This window comes from Fistularia commersonii, chromosome 13, assembly GCF_037954325.1.
Source record: "Fistularia commersonii isolate RoL2024-O1a breed Wild chromosome 13, RoL_Fcom_v1.0, whole genome shotgun sequence".
In the NCBI taxonomy this organism is placed as follows: Eukaryota; Metazoa; Chordata; class Actinopteri; order Syngnathiformes; family Fistulariidae; genus Fistularia; species Fistularia commersonii.
Window position 1 is genome coordinate 13,887,264 of NC_141296.1, and position 20,102 is coordinate 13,907,365.

General features: G+C 45.0%; 2 protein-coding genes across 4 annotated transcripts in view; both read left to right on the top strand.

Moving 5' to 3' along the window:
* afg2a (AAA ATPase AFG2A) overlaps positions 1-11,311 on the top strand; it is a 139,827-nt gene extending 128,516 nt beyond the window's left edge. For all 3 annotated transcript variants that reach the window (XM_086158224.1, XM_086158225.1, XM_086158226.1), the window contains one exon: positions 10,632-11,311. In XM_086158224.1, the coding sequence (XP_086014350.1) occupies positions 10,632-10,814 (183 nt within the window). In that variant the 3' untranslated portion in view covers positions 10,815-11,311. The remainder of the gene's footprint in view (positions 1-10,631) is intronic.
* A 2,732-nt stretch (positions 11,312-14,043) lies between these two features.
* Positions 14,044-18,179, top strand: spry1 (sprouty homolog 1, antagonist of FGF signaling (Drosophila)). Its single transcript, XM_086158227.1, has 2 exons — positions 14,044-14,644; positions 15,997-18,179. The coding sequence occupies exon 2, from the start codon at positions 16,052-16,054 to the stop codon at positions 17,180-17,182; it is 1,131 nt and encodes a 376-aa protein (XP_086014353.1). The 5' UTR covers positions 14,044-14,644; positions 15,997-16,051; the 3' UTR covers positions 17,183-18,179.
* Positions 18,180-20,102: the final 1,923 nt, after the last annotated feature.

Sequence of the window (20,102 nt, forward strand, 5' to 3'; positions counted from 1 at the left end):
TCAGGGAGACAGTCAGAAACATAAACAGGCAGCCCGATGATACAAAGACAACATTGGGTGCGGCAGACTCGCCCTGTTAATGGCGACAAGAAATTTATTTCAGTTTTTAGCTTCGAATGATAGAAAAATGTCCAGTTTTGCAGGATTAAATCAAATTTTGATATGAAAAATCAAGCATTTGGTACTTTTTCGAGCTGACCTGGAGAATGCACCTCGCTAACTGGGAAAAAAAAAAAAAAGAAAAAAGCAACAAGCGAGCAAACAGGAAATGAAGCGACGGTTCGCGTCGCATGTTGTTTGCGCTCGCTTTCACACACGTGAACGTGCCCAGAGTGTATGCCGGCTCTGTCCGTCCGAAAGCAAACAGGAAAAAGAACATTTCAGCAGAGCACATCATACAGGTGGAGTCTTACCTACCTTGACATTTCCACCGCCGCACACACACACACACACACACACAAAGACAGACACACATGCATGCACACACGTAGAGCTAAGGTCACTACGGAGTGGGTGTGTTTGGTAAATATGCCATCCCTGGATTCCCAGGTCCAGGGAGAATGTGGAGCTTTCATTCGTCTGATTAAGGGGCGAGGACAAATATGCCCTTAAAGGCGAGGCCCAGCTATAACCCCCCACACACACACACTCACACACACGCACACACACACACACACACACGCAGGGAGCCTAAACTCTGCATAGCCCCGATACAGGTGCGATCCCACATGGTGGGGGGGGTGGCGACCAAACACCTGATATGGACTGAGGTTTCTGTCCCACATTGGTAGCGTTAAAAAAAAAACAAAAAAAAAAACAACCCCTCCCACCTGTCAATCAAACTGCGAGGCAAGATATCTATCTAACCTAAAAAAAAAATTTAGCATTTTTTAGCATTTCCAGTAGATTAGAGTTGGGTTATAACAGGATTTTTATTAATAATTGTTGCTTTGAAAGTCTGTCGCTCCTTGTTTTGTAAATATCAGTGCTGCATATAAATTTTATCTCATTTTTAAGGTTTTCATTGTTATAGTCACATGGGCAATTTTTGAAATATAATTTGAATATATATATTTTTTTAATTCTATTTAATCATTCCTTTTTTATTCTTCAGAGGGCTGTTTAAAAAAAAGTCTGATATCTCCAAATATTTTTTATTTATATCTACCATTTGCAGGTACCTCTTGTTTTGAATGTTAATTGTTGATCATTCAAGCGCGCTGAATTTCGCATCGTTTGTTTTCCCTGCAAAGAACAAACACGATATAAACGGCGGCGTGGAATTAAACGATAACAGCCTGAAGAGACATCTCTGTTGTCACAGCTGCGACAGACAGAGGAGAAAACCGTAAGTCAGTAGATCCAAAGACGCTCCAACTCACTGTCATCGTCGGCTTTCTACGGAGGCCGCATTCCTTACAGAGTGCAAGCACACACACACACACACACACACACACACATACACACACACACGGCTATTTATGATCATGTGCCATGTTTCCTCTCTCCCTCTTTCTCCCCACGTGACACTCCTTCCTCCATGCCTAACCTCACCTCTTTTAACTCTCTGCCCCCCCCCTTCCTCTGCTGCCTTATAATCTGGAATAAGTTTCACATGGAGTTGTGGTCAGGCCTTGTTTCTCCTGGCAGAGCCATGTCGCTGCACACACTTCCTCTCTTGCCTTTTCCAAGGATGAAACTCCGTTCTCCAACCCCCCCCCCCCCCCCCCCTTTTCCCTCCCCAGCCCCCACTCCCCACCGACATCTTCTGATTTATGTATTATTTCATTTCCTCTCAGTAAATTGGATGCAGCGGCTCTTCTGTCTTTGTAGACTGGGGGGGGGGGGGGGGCGAGGGGGGCGACCTGATGTTTTTACCTCCTGTTCAAACTTCCTCTCCGTGCAGCCGCTCCATCGGAAAGATAAAATATTTCGATAAATTAAAATAAAGTATGATTATTCCCGATGTAACGCATTATCCCCCCGGCAGCCGACCGCAATACTCTTTTTTTTTTTTTCTTAACATTATCACATCATTATTATTATATGATATGACCAAAATTACATTGGTGGATATTTTTCCATAATTCCTACATTAATTTCAGGGATTTTAATTCCACTCATTCGACAGATCCATTTTTCCAGCATGACTAGTGGATTTTATACTGACAATAATCCAATGTGAACTTCAGATATAATCCCATTCCTCCCATGGCGACTTAAGGGGTATTTGAACATTATTCCTACAATATTAGTATTAGCCTCAGTGATATTATTCCATTATTCCCATGTTATTTCTTCATTAGCGTCAAAGCTGCAGTTATTATTGCATCATTACTGCACGTGCTCCAGGAACATTATTCTGTTATTCCCGCCTGAGCTTCATATATATCCGACAGTAATTCCGACATTAGTCTCGGGACTTTCATTCCCCCCTTCGGGTCACGGTGCCCAATTTCCACACGGCTCAACGGAGACGCGATCTTCCGAATAACCCCGGGACTGTGCCGACATCACGGCCCTCAAAATCCCCCCCCCCCCCCCCCCCCCGTCCCGTCCAGTCCCGTCCCGCCTCATACCTGCAGCCCAAAACGGCGGCGGTCGGGGCCTCGGCGCTCTAAATGTGACCGATTGTACGTCAGGGGGTACAAGGGTGGCGGGGGGGGGGGGGGGGGCTGGATGTAGCCCGCCGTAGACACAAGGCCGGATTGATAGTAAACACACACTCCGGCTCTGGCGGATCTACTGCCGCCCCTCTTCCCCCCCCCCCCCGGCTAACAAGCCCTTCATTAAGGCCGTCTGATAGACTCACTGGGCACCTTTGTTGGAGTAGGAAGCGAAAAGTACACCAGACAGATTTGACCTGAGAACGTTGGTATGCGCCTGCCAGTATTAGCTCTCTCTCTCTCCACCTCTGCAGAAGGGGTTTATTTTCATCGTCCCGAACAGGTTGTCCCGTTGCACGCTGCTTTTCACCACTGCCACACCGGTTTCGTCATCCGTGGATGCGACGGACAAGTGCAACGGAGCCTCCGGCCTTCTTGATTCACAGTGTGTGTGTGTTCGCACGCGGTTGAAAATGTGAAAGCCGCGCGTTCGTGCACCTTCGTGTTGTATTTTTCCACGTGTTGCTGCACAAGACGTCCACCCGTTCCGCATGTGTCGATCAAACCTCGTTAGCGCGGACGTGAAATGTCGCTCGCTTGAACCCCACGTGCAAAATACCGGTTACGGTGGTGAATTAGTGACACCTGGATTGAAATCATATCGTTTTCAAAAAGAATCAGAAGAAAATTATTAATCCTCAGCGTCTGTTCGCCACATCATGGTGTCCTAGCGGGTCGTGTTAGCCGCACCAAACGCGTCACACACTCTGGGGTGTGTTCATTTGCATCAAAGCAAATATATAGGATTATATATTGTTATAAATTCTGACATAATTCCCAAGAAAGCTAAGCAATATAATTTGAAATTTGCAGAAATACAACAATGAGAGCTGAGTCCTCTGAGGATTACCTTAATCCTACTTAATCTCTTGTATTCAACACATATTACATATCGACATTAAATGCGGGCGTTACAAGACAAAATGAAAATCAAAAACTTGTCGGCCGGTGTTGTTTTACAGCCGTGCCGTGCTTCAGGACCGATCGAGCCGGAGCGATCGGTCGCCGGGTTTCGTGTCGTGGTGGCGGATGACGGCGGCGAAAAGAGCCGTGCACGTGCCCGCCCTCGTGCTATTACCGTGCTAAAACAGCTCCGCCGGGCAGGGCCCTCCACCCTCCACCTCCACGAGAGCTGATAAAGTCCCGGCAGGAACCGTAGCGCTGCGCTGACTTTACGGAAAAAGAACTTTACCTCTTTTCCAAGCCACGAAACAGGAAGTACTGCGTGTTTGCGGAGCCCGGGTCGTACCATTTATGGACTCCCCCGCTTTACCTTAGCGACTGCACCTTCACGTCTTGTAGGCTACAGGTAGCATTGTGAGTTTGAAATAGTTTGTGCGCTTCAGTTGATCGTAAATGTCAAGCGTTGTGCAAAGTGAAAAAAAATGCGCGCTTCCGGTCACGGTAAAGTGATATTACCGGTGTGCCGTACATTCAAAATACTCAAAATACTCCGTATACTTTGTATACTTTCGTGTATCGTAAATCACAAGTGTCACACACAGTCAAAACACTACATGTACTCCCATTTATCGTAAAACTCAAGCGTTTTACAATTTCAAAATGCTTCTCATACTTCTGTCGTACTTCTGTTTTTGGAAAAATTTAAATATTCTGAAGATTGTGAAGATGTAGATTTATATCTCGTGCACTTTATTTGTAAAACGCAAGCGTTCTGTCGATTCATTCTTCGTATACTTCCAAGTGAGATAAAACTCTTCTGTCCCTACATCTAAAATATTTGAAATACATGTATTGTTTTATACAGTAACTGCACTATATTTTGTAGAAAAACAGAAATATTGAATATTTTCATTTTTCCGTCAGTTCCTCCATTTACCCCCTGAAGAGTAAACCTGTTTACTTCCCAAATGTGGACTGTACCATCTCTGAATGATGTTACTTCTTTGGAAGAAAAGAAAAGTAAATTTCATACATTAATCAAGTGCTCTTCCTACACATTTGCGTTTACGCTTTCAACCGAGAACTGCAAAGATTTATTTCACTCAGAAAGTGATATCGCCACAGTTTTCTGCTAAATTCTTACTTAAACTGTAAAATGTCCTTGACCTTAATATTAGTTTCTCTGGAATCAGCAAGTTATTATCCAGTTACCTTTCTCTTCATTTTAACTCTCCTTTTAAGTCATTTAGTGGTGTTCTGAACTCATTTTGAAAAATGTATGGATTTTTGAAAAATCGATGGAATTATTTTCATTATTTTATGTCTACACGATCAAAAAACCTCCCCCACGATTGATTTATTGTTGCTCTATAGCGGGTTCTTGCCTGGAGGTGTTAGTTCCTCGCCGTTTCCACGCCGACGGGACGTTCCTTAATGACGCCATTGCGCGGGTATCGTCTCCTCCCACGTTGTTCGCCGTGTCCGACCGATCCTCTGAGAGCGATCCGCAGTGAGTTTGGTGCCGTGGGGACCTGAGACTTGAGACCGTCACCATGGTTACCGATGTCGAAAAGACTCGGGTTTCACCGTAATCCACCGGTTTCAGCAGATTTCTTGACGAGGACTTGACGACCGAGGATCGGGCGAAAGAGCACGCGATCGCTCAAACCGACCGAACACGTCATATTCCGAAAAGAAGGGGCATTTCTACGATAGCCGTCGTTTCGAGGGGGAAGCAAACATCTGGGTCGCTATTGCAGAGCAGCTATTTGCCGTAGTCCAGTTCTCGCCACTGTTCGCCGTGGTCGCGTTGATATTCCCGCCGATTCCCGTCATCTCTACCGTCCGACGCCGTCCCCTGCACTTTTTTATCGGCTGCCGTCCGTAGCTTCTTCGTGATCGAGTTGGCGCGAAAATTCAAACGCGGTGTCGTTTCTGTTCCCCTCACACACTGACAGATTCCTAAATTGCGGGTAAATAATCATCTCGTCCGATAGCGGCCTCGCTAAACTCTGGACGTTTAATTCCCGAGCGTTGGCGAGCGACCCGTCCATTGACGACGGGCCGGAGAGAGACAGAACAATCCCGAACGTCATAAGAACCAGTCTTCGGTTAAATGGAGGTGCACGGGAATGTTGCAGGAGGCGAGTGTCATTTCCGGTGTGGATTAAATCTTCTCTTCCTCCTCTTGGGCCGGGAGCGGCTGTGGCACCTCGTGGACCCGCCGTGCATCTCAGTGACTCGCCGACGTGATTTATGAGAAGGTTGGAAAATAAAGTCTGACAGAGAGACATAGAAAGAAAGAGAGAGAGAGAGAGAGAGAGAGAGCGGGACGTTTGATTTATCCTCTCTGCCAAACTTCCGTCACCTATATTTCTTTTTCAATTTATTTCACTATCAAAAATACACATAACAGAGAATTCTGTGTGTGTGTGTGTGTGTGTGTGTGTGTGTGTACACAAAGGATATATATAAGTACGAAAGTGAGCCAGGCTTTTTGACTCTGTGTTCAATTTCTGTCTAAATGCTTGCGTGCACGGGAGGGCAGGCTGCAGCGCCATCGTGCACGTCATCCGTGCATGTCAGGGCGGCTCCGGACTTTTCTTTTTCTTAATCCTCTTTTTTTTTTTTTTTTCATCTTCTCCTTTTTTCTAAAAAACAAAACAAACCCCCCAAGGATGCGTAAACAGCCGAAACTACTGCAAACCCTCGAATCATGAGATTGAGACACAGCGGCGGGAGGGTGGTCGGAGACATGTGTGTGTGCGTGTGTGTGTGTGTGTGTGTGTGTGTGCAGTTTGGAGCGTTTCAATAATAAAATGTTGCTGTTTTTTTTTGCACCGCGATTGTTTGGACGTTCCGGTTTGTGGACGTCGCTCTGGAAACATCACATTGTTCAACATGTGGCATGCTAGCTTGCCCCCCCCTTCTTCCCCGACCCTCTCATTTGTAAACAGGCGCCAAGGCCTCATTGTTTTGCATCATTATTACTGACAGGCCCGAAGGACTTGAATGATGGGAAACCCTTTACACCGAATTAACCCGGACTCGGAGTGTTTACCCCGATCCAAAATCACGTCGCTCATTTGGTCCGCACAGGCTCGGCCGGGGAGCAGGGCGGTTGCAGCCTTCGCATCCTGACATCTGCCAAACACCTGTCCCTGGTCGGGCGCCTTCTGCGCTCCTGTTGAGAAAAGGAAGATGGTCTCGGCCGTCGGGAGCTTTCAGAGTGGACTCGCGCCTCGAGGTCCAAACAGGAAAAGTTATGGAGGAAAAACAAATATATAAAAGGAGCAAGAAATTATCTAAATATCTGTAGATGGCATTGAAAATGTCCATAATATTCCCTTGATGTATTTATTTCTTGAAAATGTGCGTAAAGTCAGTGAGGTGTATCCTGAATTTTTTTGCAAGTAAATAAATTAAATGGCGAAAGAAATTAATTAATAAACGGGTGATTACGAGGATAAAACCTGTTTAAATTCACAATAAAATTCAACAAAAATGTTAATTACTTCAAATCACTTTCTTTAAAATGTGTCGTCTGTCTACGCATCCTTGGGGATTCCTTAAAAATGAGCTTAAGTCAGTTAAGTCAGTGAGGCGTTTCCGGAATTTTTTTGCAAGTAAATGAATTGAATAGCTAAAGAAATGAATGAAAAAAACAAGTGATTATGAGGATAAAATCTGTTTAAATTCACAATTAAATTCAACAAAAATTTTTATTACTTCAAATCACTCTCTCAAAAATCTTTCAGCTGTTCACGCCTCCCTGGGGATCTCTCATAAATTTGTTTTTAAGTCAGTGAGGCGTTTCCTGAATCTTTTTGCAAGCAAATAATTTAAATGGTTAAAGAAATGAATGAATAAATGGGTGATTACGAGGATAAAATCTGTTAAAATTCACAATAAAATTCAACAAAAATGTTAATTACTTCAAATCACTTTCTTGAAAATTGTTTGCGCAATCCTTGGGGATTCCTTAAAAAATGAGCTTAGAATCTGTGAGGCGTTTCCTGAATCTTTTTACAAATAAATAAATGGTTAAAGAAATGAATAAATTAAGGGGTTAAGGAAATGAATGAATAAACGGGTGATTAAGGGGATAAAAGCTGTTTAAATTCACAATTAAATTCAACAAAAATGTTGATTACTACAAATCACTTTCTTAAAAATGTTTTCGCCTCCTTGGAGATTTCTTAAAAATGTGCTTAAAGTCAGTGCGGCGTTTCCTGAATTTTTTTTTTTTGCAAGTAAATAAATTAAACGGCCAAAGAAATGAATGAATAAACGGGCGATCACGAGGATAAAATCTGTTTAAATTCACAATAAAATTCGACAAAAATGTTAATTACTTCAAATCACTTTCTTAAAAATGTTTCAGCTGTTTACGCCTCCTTGGGGATTTCTCATAAATGTTTTTAAAGTCAGTGAGGCGTTTCCTGAATTTTTTTGCAAGTAAATAAGTTAACTGGCTAAGGAAAGTAATTACTAAACGGGTGATTATGAGGATAAAATCTGTTTAAATTCACAATAAGATTCAACAAAAATGTTTATTACTTCAAATCACTTTCTTAAAAATGTTTCGTCTGTTTACGCATCTTTTGGGATTTCTCATGAATTTGTTTAAAGTCAGTGAGGCGTTCCCTGAATTTTTTTGCAAGTAAGTAAATTAAATGGCCGAAGAAATGAATGAATACACGGGTTAATTACGAGGATAAAATCTGTTAAAATTCACAATTAAATTCAACAAAAATGTGAATTACTTAAAATTACTTTCTTGAAAATTGTTTCGGCTGTCTGTGTCCTTAGGGATTTGTCATAAATTTTTTTAAGTCAGTGACGTGTTTCCTGAATTTTTTTTTGCAAGTAAATAAATTAAATGGCTAAAGAAATGAAGAATGAACGGGTGATTAGGAGGATAAAATCTGTTTCAATTCACAATAAAATTCAACAAAAATGTGAATTACTTCAAATCACTTTCTTAAAAATGTTTCGTCTGTTTACGCATCCTTTGGGATTCCTTAAAAATGAGCTTAAAATCAGTGAGGCGTTTCCTGAATCTTTTTGCAAGTAAGTAAATTAAATGGCCGAAGAAACAAATGAATAAACGGGTTAATTACGAGGATAAAATCTGTTAAAATTCACAATTAAATTCAACAAAAATGTTAATTACTTCAAATCACTTTCTTAAAAATGTTTCGTCTGTTTACGCATCCTTGGGGATTCCTTAAAAATGTGCTTAAAGTCAGTGCGGCGGTTCCTGAATTTTTTTTTTTTTTGCAAGTAAATAAATTAATTGGCCGAAGAAACGAATGAATAAACGGGCGATCACGAAGATAAAATCTATTTAAATTCACATTAAAATTCAACAACGCATGTATATTTCCCACTCCTACTTCGAGTCATGTGATCCAGGAAGCACACCTGTCTGGGAGGTTGTATCGGGGATGGGGTCGGGGTCGCCGAGCAGCCGCGTGTCTGTACGCGCTCGGCCTGCTGCTGCGTCACATGACCCGCCTGCCCCACTAACCTCCCGCCGGCCGTTATCAGCGCTTGTACAGGCCAATAGTTTCCTGCCGGGGGCGGGAGGGGGAAGGGATGGCGAAGCTGCCCGCGCTCTGAACAAAGCTGCCCTGCTGGAGAGTGCACGAGGGAGGGGGTCGGAGGAAGGGGGCGCAGAGGGCCTCCGTCAGCCGATGCCGGCCAATCAGAAGCGAGTTTTAATCGGAGGTGGTGGGGGGGGGACTCATATCAGCTGTTGCATAATTTCATCAGCGGTAAAACAAAGGTGATGGAATCGAGCGGGATGTTCTATTTGCGCTTATAAATCAGAATTAAAAGAAGAGAAACTTAAGTTGTTCCCCCGAGGGGTAATTACAGGGCATAAGAAGTAGCCGACAACCTATGTCTGTAAATATATAAAATAAAATTTGGTTTAAGAATAGATTAAAAAGCCTTTGCCACACTCAGCGGTGCAAAATAATCTGTAATAAAGGCTTTTTTTTCTGTCTTAATTTTCACAGGAATATTCCAAGAAAATCACCAGAGGTTCACCTGAATTTCACCCAAATATTTACTTTAAAATTCAATTTTAAAAAAAACTGGAAAAAATGACCACAGTTCCTCTTAATTCTCTTGTGACAAATTTGCGTCTCACGTTCATTTAAAAGAAATAAAAACCTGAAAATCAGAAGAAAAAAAGTGATCCAATTTAAGAAATAAAAATATTTAAAAAATGAGCCAGAAATGATCAGAGAGAATCAGCAGGAAATTCAGATTTTCCAGAAATAATGCTGTTAGATGAAGTAATTCTGGAAGCGTGGCGCCCGAAATCACACGGCACGCTTTTCCCAGAAAACTCATCCAGAACCGTCATACGTTGGTGAGCGGTTGACGGCGTCGCCAAGGCAACGGTCTTGCATTTCTTCCTCCGGTCTCTTTCTGGAAACATGGCGACATCTCGGGCGCCGCCGCGACACACAGTAAATACGAGAGATACCGCCAAGTCATGTGACCCCCGTCAGCAGGCTGAATTTCCTGTCTTGTGCACATGACGTGCACCGTGAAACCATAACATCATGAAGAAAAAAGATCTTCATTTCTACTTGTTTCAATATATAGACGCTATAGCTACATGTAGAATAATAGAATGAATAAAACAGCGTGTCAAGTCCTTAAACTAAGACGATTCATAGAAACAGATGAAATGAAATTCAAATAAAAAAAAAAAAATCTCTGCCATTATAGATAAATAAATACATTTTTGCCCCTTATTTGTTGAATTAAGCTTTTTAAAAAAAAAAAAGAAAAAAAAAAAAAAAAAACCTCCGCACGGATTGGAGATGGAAATCTGTGTCATCCACACACACACACACATACACACACACACACGTACACACACACACACACCGGTGTTTATAGATATGAGTTTTGTGTATTTGTCTTGATGTTCTCCGCTTTCCAATGACGCATGTATTCCCAACAGCGTGTTAGCGACAGGGTCGCCTGAACGTGTGTGTGTTTGTGTGTGTGTGTGTGTGTGTCTGTTTCCTGTCCCAGATAACAGCAGTATGCAGAGAGGCTGCCCTCCTGGCCCTGCAGGACGACATCAAAACCCAACACATCCAGGCCGCGCATTTTGAGAACGCTTTGAACGCCATTAAGCCCCGGATCCCCGACTCCCTGATCCAGTCCTACATCAACTATCAGCAGCGGCACGCCGGCGGCCCCTTTGCCTTCTGACCTCACCATGTGTGTGTGTGTGTGTGTGTTGGGTCATGTCAACATTCAGGTAGAACACTGATGCACCGTTTTGTTCTGGGAACCAGTTCCATTTCAAACACACGAATTGAATGAATGACCAAAAAAATTAAAGAGCGGTCAGGTTCGTCCTTTGACCTTTGGCATTATTTTGCCATTTTTGGATCGATTTCGGTACTATTGGTATGATCTTTTTTTTTTTTTCAAAATAAGCATATAAAAGCTCGACGTTTCCGCTGTGTCACGTTTTGTCATCAGGCTGAGTGGAAGGGACGGGGCGACCTCTACGCGACCCCTCGGGGCCCTCCTTCCTGGATCATGTGATCGGCCGCCGATCGTCATTAATGTTAAAGGTCGCTTCCTCCTCCTCCCTGAATCACTTCCTGTATATACGCCGTTAATTTTGCTCCCGCTGAACACGTTGAAAACATCAGAGTTCCAATAAATCGGTTGTTTTTCGTTTTCATTCATTCAACAAATGTGTCTTTTTTTTACGTTTTTTTAATGAGATGACTAAATTACTTGATTATCTATACGGCTTATTCTGACATCGGGGTCAAACAGCCGCGATTTGGTGATGATTGGCTCAAAGTACGTAGTGTGACAAATGATCGTATGAAATGCATAAATAAACCCCAGGTCTTTAAAAATGGTTATGTAAAAAGATAAAATAATAAATTGGTTTTGGGAAGACTGGATTTTCAATTTTCTGACAGTCTTTGAGGTAAACCTATGCAGCGGCTGTCAATTCCAGGCATTAGATCATGCTCATTTATCAATAATCTAAATGTATATTGTCTTTTCCCGCATTACTTATAATGTAACCTAAATCAGAGCCTTTTCTGCAACCAGATGTTGGATAAAAAATAAAATTAGATTCTCCTCGGTGCAAAACTGGGACGCCGTGACTGAGCGTTCATGTGACAAAAATTAAGAGGCGAAACGGTCTGATGCTGCAAAATGTGGAAAACACATTTAAAAGAGTAGAAAACATCTCGTTTCAGAGGTTTACGATATTTCCTTTTCCATCTGAGGTGACCCTGGCGGCCACTTGTCTGCTTTTTGCATTATTGTGAAATAAGAGTCCCCAAAATAACCTGTTTTATTTTTAATATAAACGTGCCCTGCTGGACAAATGACACGCTTGACTTCTCCTTATGTTCCAACCTCGACTTTACCAAGGAGGTGCAGGATTTTTACATTCTGTGAAAAACATTGGAGCAAAAAGTAACCCTTTTTACGCACTTCCGGTTCGTGTTTATAAACGTGTAATAAATGCTTCATTGGTTAACAACACGTTATATCTCGCTGTCGCGGTTCCCCGCCGTGCAGCGGCACTTCTGTAACCGCCTGGAGGACCCCTGAGGTCCTTAGACCCCATAAAGGAGGGAGGGAGGGAGGGAGGAGGCTCCAAATCCACGGGGGAGCGGAGGGGGGGGAGCGCAGAAAAAATAAGAAAAACGGTCCTCCTCATCGCAGCCATGTATGGAAAAGAAAAAAAAAAAAGAAAGAAAAAAAATGGTACTAATTGCTATAATCGCGAGATTTCCGCCCGCGTTTCCGACCTCGATGGGGCGGGACGGCGGCCATCTGTCGCCCGCATGTCTTGTTTTAAAATGAAATTCCTTTTTTTTTTTTTTTTTTGTAAAATAAAAAAAAAAAAAAGAAATAAACTAGACTGCTTTATCTATTTTTTTGTAATAATTTCACAGACGTGCTCGTTCCTTTGAAACCCGGGGTGACCGGAGGGGAAGGGGGGGCACCGGGGGGTCACCCGGCCATTGATTCTTCCATTTGAATGGGATAAATTGACTTTGTATTGAACTTCCTTTTCTCATGGATCCGGATGTAGCGCATCCGCGACACCAATCAAACCAGACAGTCAGGAGCAGAAAAGAAGGGGGGGGGAGAAGCACCCCTCCTCCATCCACACACACACACACACACACACACACACATGCCCACCCCCTGCCTAAAGGGCTGCTTTTTTTTTTTTTTTTTTTTTTTTTTCTTAAGGTGGAACAGGAGGATTTTGAACCGGCCGCTATCAGAGCCCCATATCCTAAAGAAAAGAAACAGGAGAAAATAAATAAATATGCAATAGGCCGCCCACCGGTGTGTCCAGCATGCCGGGAAATGGCGCTTGTTGTCGGAGAAGCTGCGCAACTCGCAGCCTCATCGTTACGCACTTTATTCCCCGGGATGCGTAATAGGAACATTCCGCCGCGGAGGAGACATCCTGCTGGGACTTCCTGCCTCCGACTGTCTATAAAATCGCATTGTCCGGGTGGAGTCGGGGTTTCAATCTGGGGGTGTCGACTTATCCGAATCATGCAAAATAAATGACTATAAAAAGAAACCGTGCACAATAATTCGCTTCCCCGCTACTGTTTGTGGAGGATGATCATCTGGTTTCACAAAAAACGTCCCCATTGGTGTTGTGGTTCCTTAATAAGTGAAAAAAAGTGAGGATCAAAAGAGGTGTTATGATATTATAACCTCTTTTTTGACACAAACTTTAGTTTTTGTTTGATTGAGGTTTCCTAATAGTAGAAAAACAACCTTAATTCTGCATCTCTATTCGATAAAACCACGATTTTGCTTTCGAACTTATAGATTCAAAGGCGATTAATTTGATTATCAGACGTTTATTACGCGTGCATTAAGGTTATATTAAGTCTCAACAGTTGATAGACTCGCCCCAGCGTGAGTTTTCATAAAAGCAAATTTAACAAGAAGACCGTTAAAAGGTATAATTGGATGATTTGGACAACAAAAAATACGCCATAAAAAACTACAAATCACACAGATCTATAAATACACCGATCGTTCAACGCGTCACAGTAAAAAAAAAAAAAAAAGAAAAACAGAAGAACGGAAACCGGCGCTACCCTCCCACCCCATTTCATCTCTTTAGGCCAAGAAAAAAAAAAAAGAAAAAAAAAAAAACCCGCGCATCAGATCAACCCGGTTCCACCTTAAGTTCCCGTCGCGTCTCCGCCGTCCGGCCTCCCACATCTGCCCAATGAATCAGGAGCGGATGCGGCGTATCCTTTTTCAGCGGAGCCGCCGGCCAATGGGAGGAGGCGTGCGGAGCAAACACCGACTCCGCCGAGCCCATTCATTCAGTGCGGAGCGGAGCGGGGCCCGGGTGCGGGAGGGAGAGAGAAAGAGAAAGAGAGAGAGAGGGAAAGAAAAGTGGAGAGAGAGAGGGAGGGAGGGAAAGAGGGAGGAAGAGAAGCGCACCGACCGTCTGAGACCCTTTCTGGGTTCTTCTCCTCTCGTTGTTGTTGTTGTTATTATTTTTTGCGCAAGAGTTCGGAGGAGGAAGAGGACTCTTGGATATAAGATCGAGCCCCTTTGTGTGTTTGTTTTTTATTTTTCTTAAACCTGCGGGGCTCCTGCGGGGCTCCTGCGGGGGGGGGAATTCACCCTCGCCTCCTTCCACCGGAGGATCGACCTGTCCCGGGTGCGGAGATCCATCTCCAACCTCTCCTTCCTCCACCGTTGGATTTACTTTTTTTTTTTTTTTTTTTTTTTTTTGATTTGTCATTATTCCTTATTTCCCACCGGAAAGAGGGACGCTTAACCCTGCACTGGACACACACACACACACACACACACACACCTCCCCTGTCGATACTGAGATATCAAACTAAAGAAGAAGAAAGGGATTAACGTAAAGGGATACTTGGATTAACCGCCGTGAATGTTACACGGTGTAAACCCTCCTCCTCCCTCTCAAACGTCAGGATGGGGTTTTAACGGGCCGTTTGTTTGATGGATTCGACGTTACGGACTGTTGCATATAGGTATGTACCCCCCCACACCTCCCCGCGACCACCACCTCCTTTTGCACCCAAGCATTTTCTTTTTCTTTTTATGTATAATACGTGCGTAATCGTCCGTTTCCCCGGTGGCGCGTAAACGCGTAATTAAAAGGAAGAATGAAAAACGTAACCGTATAAATGGATAAAATGAAGGGAGGGGGTGAAAAAAAAAAGTGTGTTGCGTTCGATGTCAGCCTTCCGTGCGTGGAAAACTGAGGTGAAGACGCGTGCACGTACACGTAGACGCGCGCAGCGGGGTTAAATTTAATCCCCGCACGACGGACGGACGGACGGACGGACGTCCATGCCCGTGGCCGTCCGCGGCAACAAGCACCCCCTCCCCCCCCGCGGCGGTTGTTTTCATTCATAAATCCCCCCCGCCGACTCTTTTAGGACGCGTCCCCCTCAAATATCTCTCTTTTTTGTAAATCTTAAACTCACTCTTTTTTTCTTTTCCAAATAGTAAAATCATCCGATAGAGAGAGAGAGAGAGAGAGGGATTACGCGTGAACCTTAACGGAGGAAAACCACGCGTGTTTTTTCTTGCGATTGTGCGAAGCGTGCCCACTTCTATGGACACTTCCGGTCATCTAATCCGGATTGCGGGGACACAATCCACACCCGGTAATCCAGAATAAAAAAAAAAAAAAAAAAAAAAGCTAAAATGCCACTTTTATTTACTTCTCCCTCCTCCGGTGAATTTTCTCGGAACTCACTCTGACCCCCCCCTCCTCCAGCCAACCCCCCACTTCTTCTTTTTTTTTCTTCTTTTTCTCCCCCCCCCCCCCCACCTCCACCCCAGCACCCCTCTGAAACCTTCGTCGGCGTCGTAATAGAATACTAAGTGAGGCGGCTCATTTGCTTCCCCTTTGGATCGGCGTACCCGTTCCGCCGCCGCGGCGCATTTAAATGTTAACCAGTCATAGAGATGGAAATGAGCAGGGGAAGTGTTCGCAGGCCCCGCCGAACTCCTCTGGATGGAGAGGAAGGTACGGGAAGAGGGTTAGGAGGGGGGGGTTAATAGCCCCCCTCCTAACCCTCCTAACACCCCCCCTTCCCCAGGTTTGCCTCGCTTAACGGGATCAGAAGTGATATATGTTGACAGGAACAGGAAGTCCATCCAGCGTGCAGTCAAATATTCGGATTAACGCAGACAAACCCCCTCCTTCTACCTTCCCTCCCCCTTTTCTGTCCCTCAAAGTTGCCATTTTCATCCCAGCGGGCGTACAGAGTCCTCCTCCTCCTCCTCCTCCTCCTCCTCCTCCTCCTTCTCCCCCGCTCTCCTTCTGCCATGTTTCGGTTTTCTCTGACGATCTCTCCGCCCTCCTGGACAGGTTCTCCGATGCATGCCAAGTCCACGGTGAATGTCGGAAGTGGTGATCCCCCCAGATGGAGCTCCAAAGTCAACATGGCCCCGGCGGTTCGTTAGCGGTGATCCAGCAGCCTCCCCCGGAGAGCCGGCAGAGGTCGGACTACGAGCGGGAGCTCCAGCATGCCGCCATCCTGTCCCTGGATCAAATCAAGGCCATCCGCTCCACCAACGAGTACACGGAGGGGCCCTCGGTGGCGCGGAGGCCCCCGGCGCCGCGGGCGCTGCCCAGGCCGCAGGACAAGCAGGAGAGAACTCACGAGGTCATCCTTGTCAATGTGAACAACAACTACGAGTCCCGGCCTCCGGGGCAGCACCAGCACCTACACCACCACCACCTGCACCATCACGTCGGGGGCGGTGTGGCGGCGGCGGCGGCGGCGGCGGCGCCGGGGGGACAGCAGCACGGCGGGTCCCGGGTGCCGGGGCTCAGCCGCTCCACTAGCACCGGAAGCGCGGCCAGCTCGGGGAGCAACAGCAGCGCTTCCTCCGAGCAGGGACTCCTGGCACGCACGCCGCCCTCTAGACCCGGCGTGAACTCGCACCACCATCAGCACCACCGGGCGGAGCGGCCCGTTCGGACTCAGCCCAAACCCAAGGGCTTCTCGCCGGCCCAGCAGGGCTCTCTGCTAGAGGCTCCCCTCAAGCCCCCGGGCAAAGGGAAGTCGGACTTCTCGAGCACGGCGGCCTCGCCCGCGGGCGCCGCCGGCACGTCCGGGCACCAGTTCATCTGCGAGCGTTGCGGGAAATGCAAGTGCGGCGACTGCACGGCGCCCAGGAGCCTGCCTTCCTGCCTGGCCTGCAACGGCCAGTGCCTGTGCTCGGCGGAGAGCGCGCTGGAGCACGGCACGTGCATGTGCCTGGCCAAGGGCATCTTCTACCACTGCTCCAACGACGACGAGGGCGACTCGTGCGCCGACCACCCGTGCTCGCTCTCGCGCTCCCACTGCTGCTCGCGCTTCTTGTGCATGGGATTAATGTCGGTACTCTTCCCCTGCCTGCTCTGCTACCCGCCCGTCAAGGGCTGTCTGAAGGCGTGCCAGGGCTGCTACGACCGGGTCAACCGGCCCGGCTGCCGCTGCAAGAACTCCAACACTGTGTATTGCAAACTGGAGAGCTGGGCCCCGCCGGGCCGGGAGAAGCCCTCCTGATTCGGGGGGGCGGGAGGGGGGGGGAGGCGACCGGGAGGGGGGCTTTAAGTCGACAGTGACAGAAACGAAAAAAATTAAAAAATTACCGGCGTTCATCAGACTTTCTAAGCACCTCCTCTTCCTCCCGGCTGCGAAACCCCGAAGAGCTCGGCAGAAAGGAGTAACGGAAAACCACTCGATTATTTTTATTTTTTTAACTTTTATTTTGTTTTTGTTTTTTTCTGGATCAGGACCATGTTTTTACAGACCAGTGTTTGCCTTAACTGTTTTCTATGTCTCTCCTCAGTTTCCTCATTAACAACATTACATATGTATATGTCCATACAAAGACATGCATATATGGAAAGTTTTTATTTTTTCTATAGGCAGGCAGCTCCCGCCGGGAGCTCCCGCCCACCAAATCTGTGAAGGACGATCTACTTTAGGGCGATTATGTAGCTGTTACCTGGTATTCATAGCGAGCAGGTATGTTTTGAGTCTTTGGTTGCTACCACACTAACCCCTCCACCTCCTCCTCCTCTTCCTCCGACCCCTCATCCTTCATCCGCTCGTTGTTCCGAAAAAAAAAAAAAAAAGAAAAGCACATCCATCTCATAGTATTTTTTTCTCCCCGCCTCCACCTGGATATGTTTCTCTTCTCCCACCCCATCATTACACATTCTGTGGCATTTCCCATTCTTTGTTTTTTTTTTTTTTGTTGTTTTTTTTTTTTTTCTTTTTTTTTTTATGTAAATTGTATGCTCAAAAAAATCCCCAAGAGGAATTCTGGCTATTTTTAAGAAAAAAATGTCTGTTTAAAACATTTTTTTTTTTTGTTGTAAAAAATATTTATTATGTGAAGCTCTATTATTTTATGATATTTATTGCAAGAGACAGTCTTAAAATTTACTCATGTCTGAATATAACAAAATATCAAATACTTACTGAAAAATTAAAGGGTGGCACAAAAGAAAACTATGTTAACTTTAATGCAGAAAATATATTAATTAATGAAAAATAGCTTTGGTCTGGTGTCTTGATTGTGGCGATTGTTGGAGTTACGAGAGGTGTGTCTGTTTTTTTTTTGTCGAAAGGGACCGTGCATCCGATCACATGTATTTATCAATATGCATATATTCCTATCTATTTATATTATCCATCCATCCATCTTCTACCGCTTATCCTGCACTCGCTGGAGCCTCTGCCAGCTATCCTCAGGCAATTTGGAAAATCAAGTTTCATGTATTTTCAAATTTTCACTGTGTTTGATAGAACACAAAGTCAAACAATGGAATTTTTCGATACATTATCTCTATATAACGAACGGGAAGAAGAGAGTTCTATCTGTACCTATTTTCCAGGGGGATGAACTGTCCCTTTAAGGAGGATGCTGGTCATTCACTGGCGATTCACTGCAGTGTGTGTGTGTGTGTGTGTGTGTGTGTGTGTGTGTGTGTGTGTTCTGAGTCCTGGTGAAAATTTTCTGCAAAGAGTTGAAACAGCTTGACATGTGATTGTTTACATTCTTGCAGGGTTTCTCCGCTGCGATTCTCCTCACTAACCTTGAAAGCTAAACAATACAGGTCATTGACATGATTATCCCCGAAGCCTCCATATTTCCACGCCGACAGGAAGTCGCCTTCTGCCACTCGGACCCGCCCACTCGCCCCTCCGTCCCACCCCACTTGCAAACTCCCACTCAAAACCACCACAAAATACCATGTTATATTTGACTCTCAGGCAGGGGCGGAATAACTCGGTGTGTCGCGTCGGGGCGCCAGAGAGCCCCCTCACGATTTTACCCAGAAACCCAAAGTACAGCGAGACAAAACCATGCAGTATTTTATGAAATCGTAATTTTAACAGTTTTTAAAGTCATCCTTTAATGGGGGGGATTGGCTTCCCAAAATTACCTGGTAAAAGTTTTTTTTATTAATTTTTGTTCCAATTTTTCATTATGTCAAAATAGTATTTCTTAGAGCTAGATGTTAAAATAATATGTGGCATTTGTCTCTGTTGGATCATCTTTTGAAATAGATCCTGTTTTTGGTAAAAGAAAAAGAAACAAACGAGGAGAAGTTACTTGAAAGGGTTCAACATTTGCTGGTTCTTTATTTCGAGAACAAACTTAAGACCCGAATGTTCCTAAAACTCACAAATGGCCTTCGTATTGTCAAGCCTGACAGGTGTGTGTGTGTGTGTGTGTGTGTGTGCATGTGTGTAAGCATGCGTGTGTGTGTGTGTGTTTGAGAGACCATAATGAGTCACGGGGCCACCTGTTCAAAGATAATAAACCGGGGCCATCAATGTTGGGGGCTTTTACGGCACAGTTCCTGCATTAAAGGCAACGACCGACACCACCGACTCACACACACACACACACACACACACACACACACATAGCCCCATTTGGCTGGCCTTTTTTCTGTCAGTGAATTTATCACTTGGGAAGTCTGCTGACCCCCAGCCCCCACCTCCGGGGCCCCCCAGGGGATGAGATCATCATTTTGTAAGTTGGTTGGTCAGCTAGAAATACCAATAGTTGGGGGGGCGAGTTCACAAACAGTGACCAGGAAATTCTCTGGAACAAAAGGGGTGGAGTGGGAGTGGGAGGTGAGGTACCATGGCTTAGGGTTTTTTTGTGCATGTGTGTGTGCGTGTGTGAAGGGGGGAGTCACCGCACTGGCTGGAAAACACGTTTAAGTAGTCAGCCCCCCCCATCCAGGTGTGAAATGCCGCTGCAAAAAAAAAAGGGTTAGAAACTGCCCTTCCATGCACACCCAACTGTGTGATGTCATATATTTGTTATACAAGTCCAAGTCACGTTGATGGATAAAATAATTCTTCATAAACTAAATATAGATAAAATATAAGTAACTTACTCAAAATACTCACTTACTTAAAATATAAGTAAGTGAAGGAAAATCGACACTGAACTCAA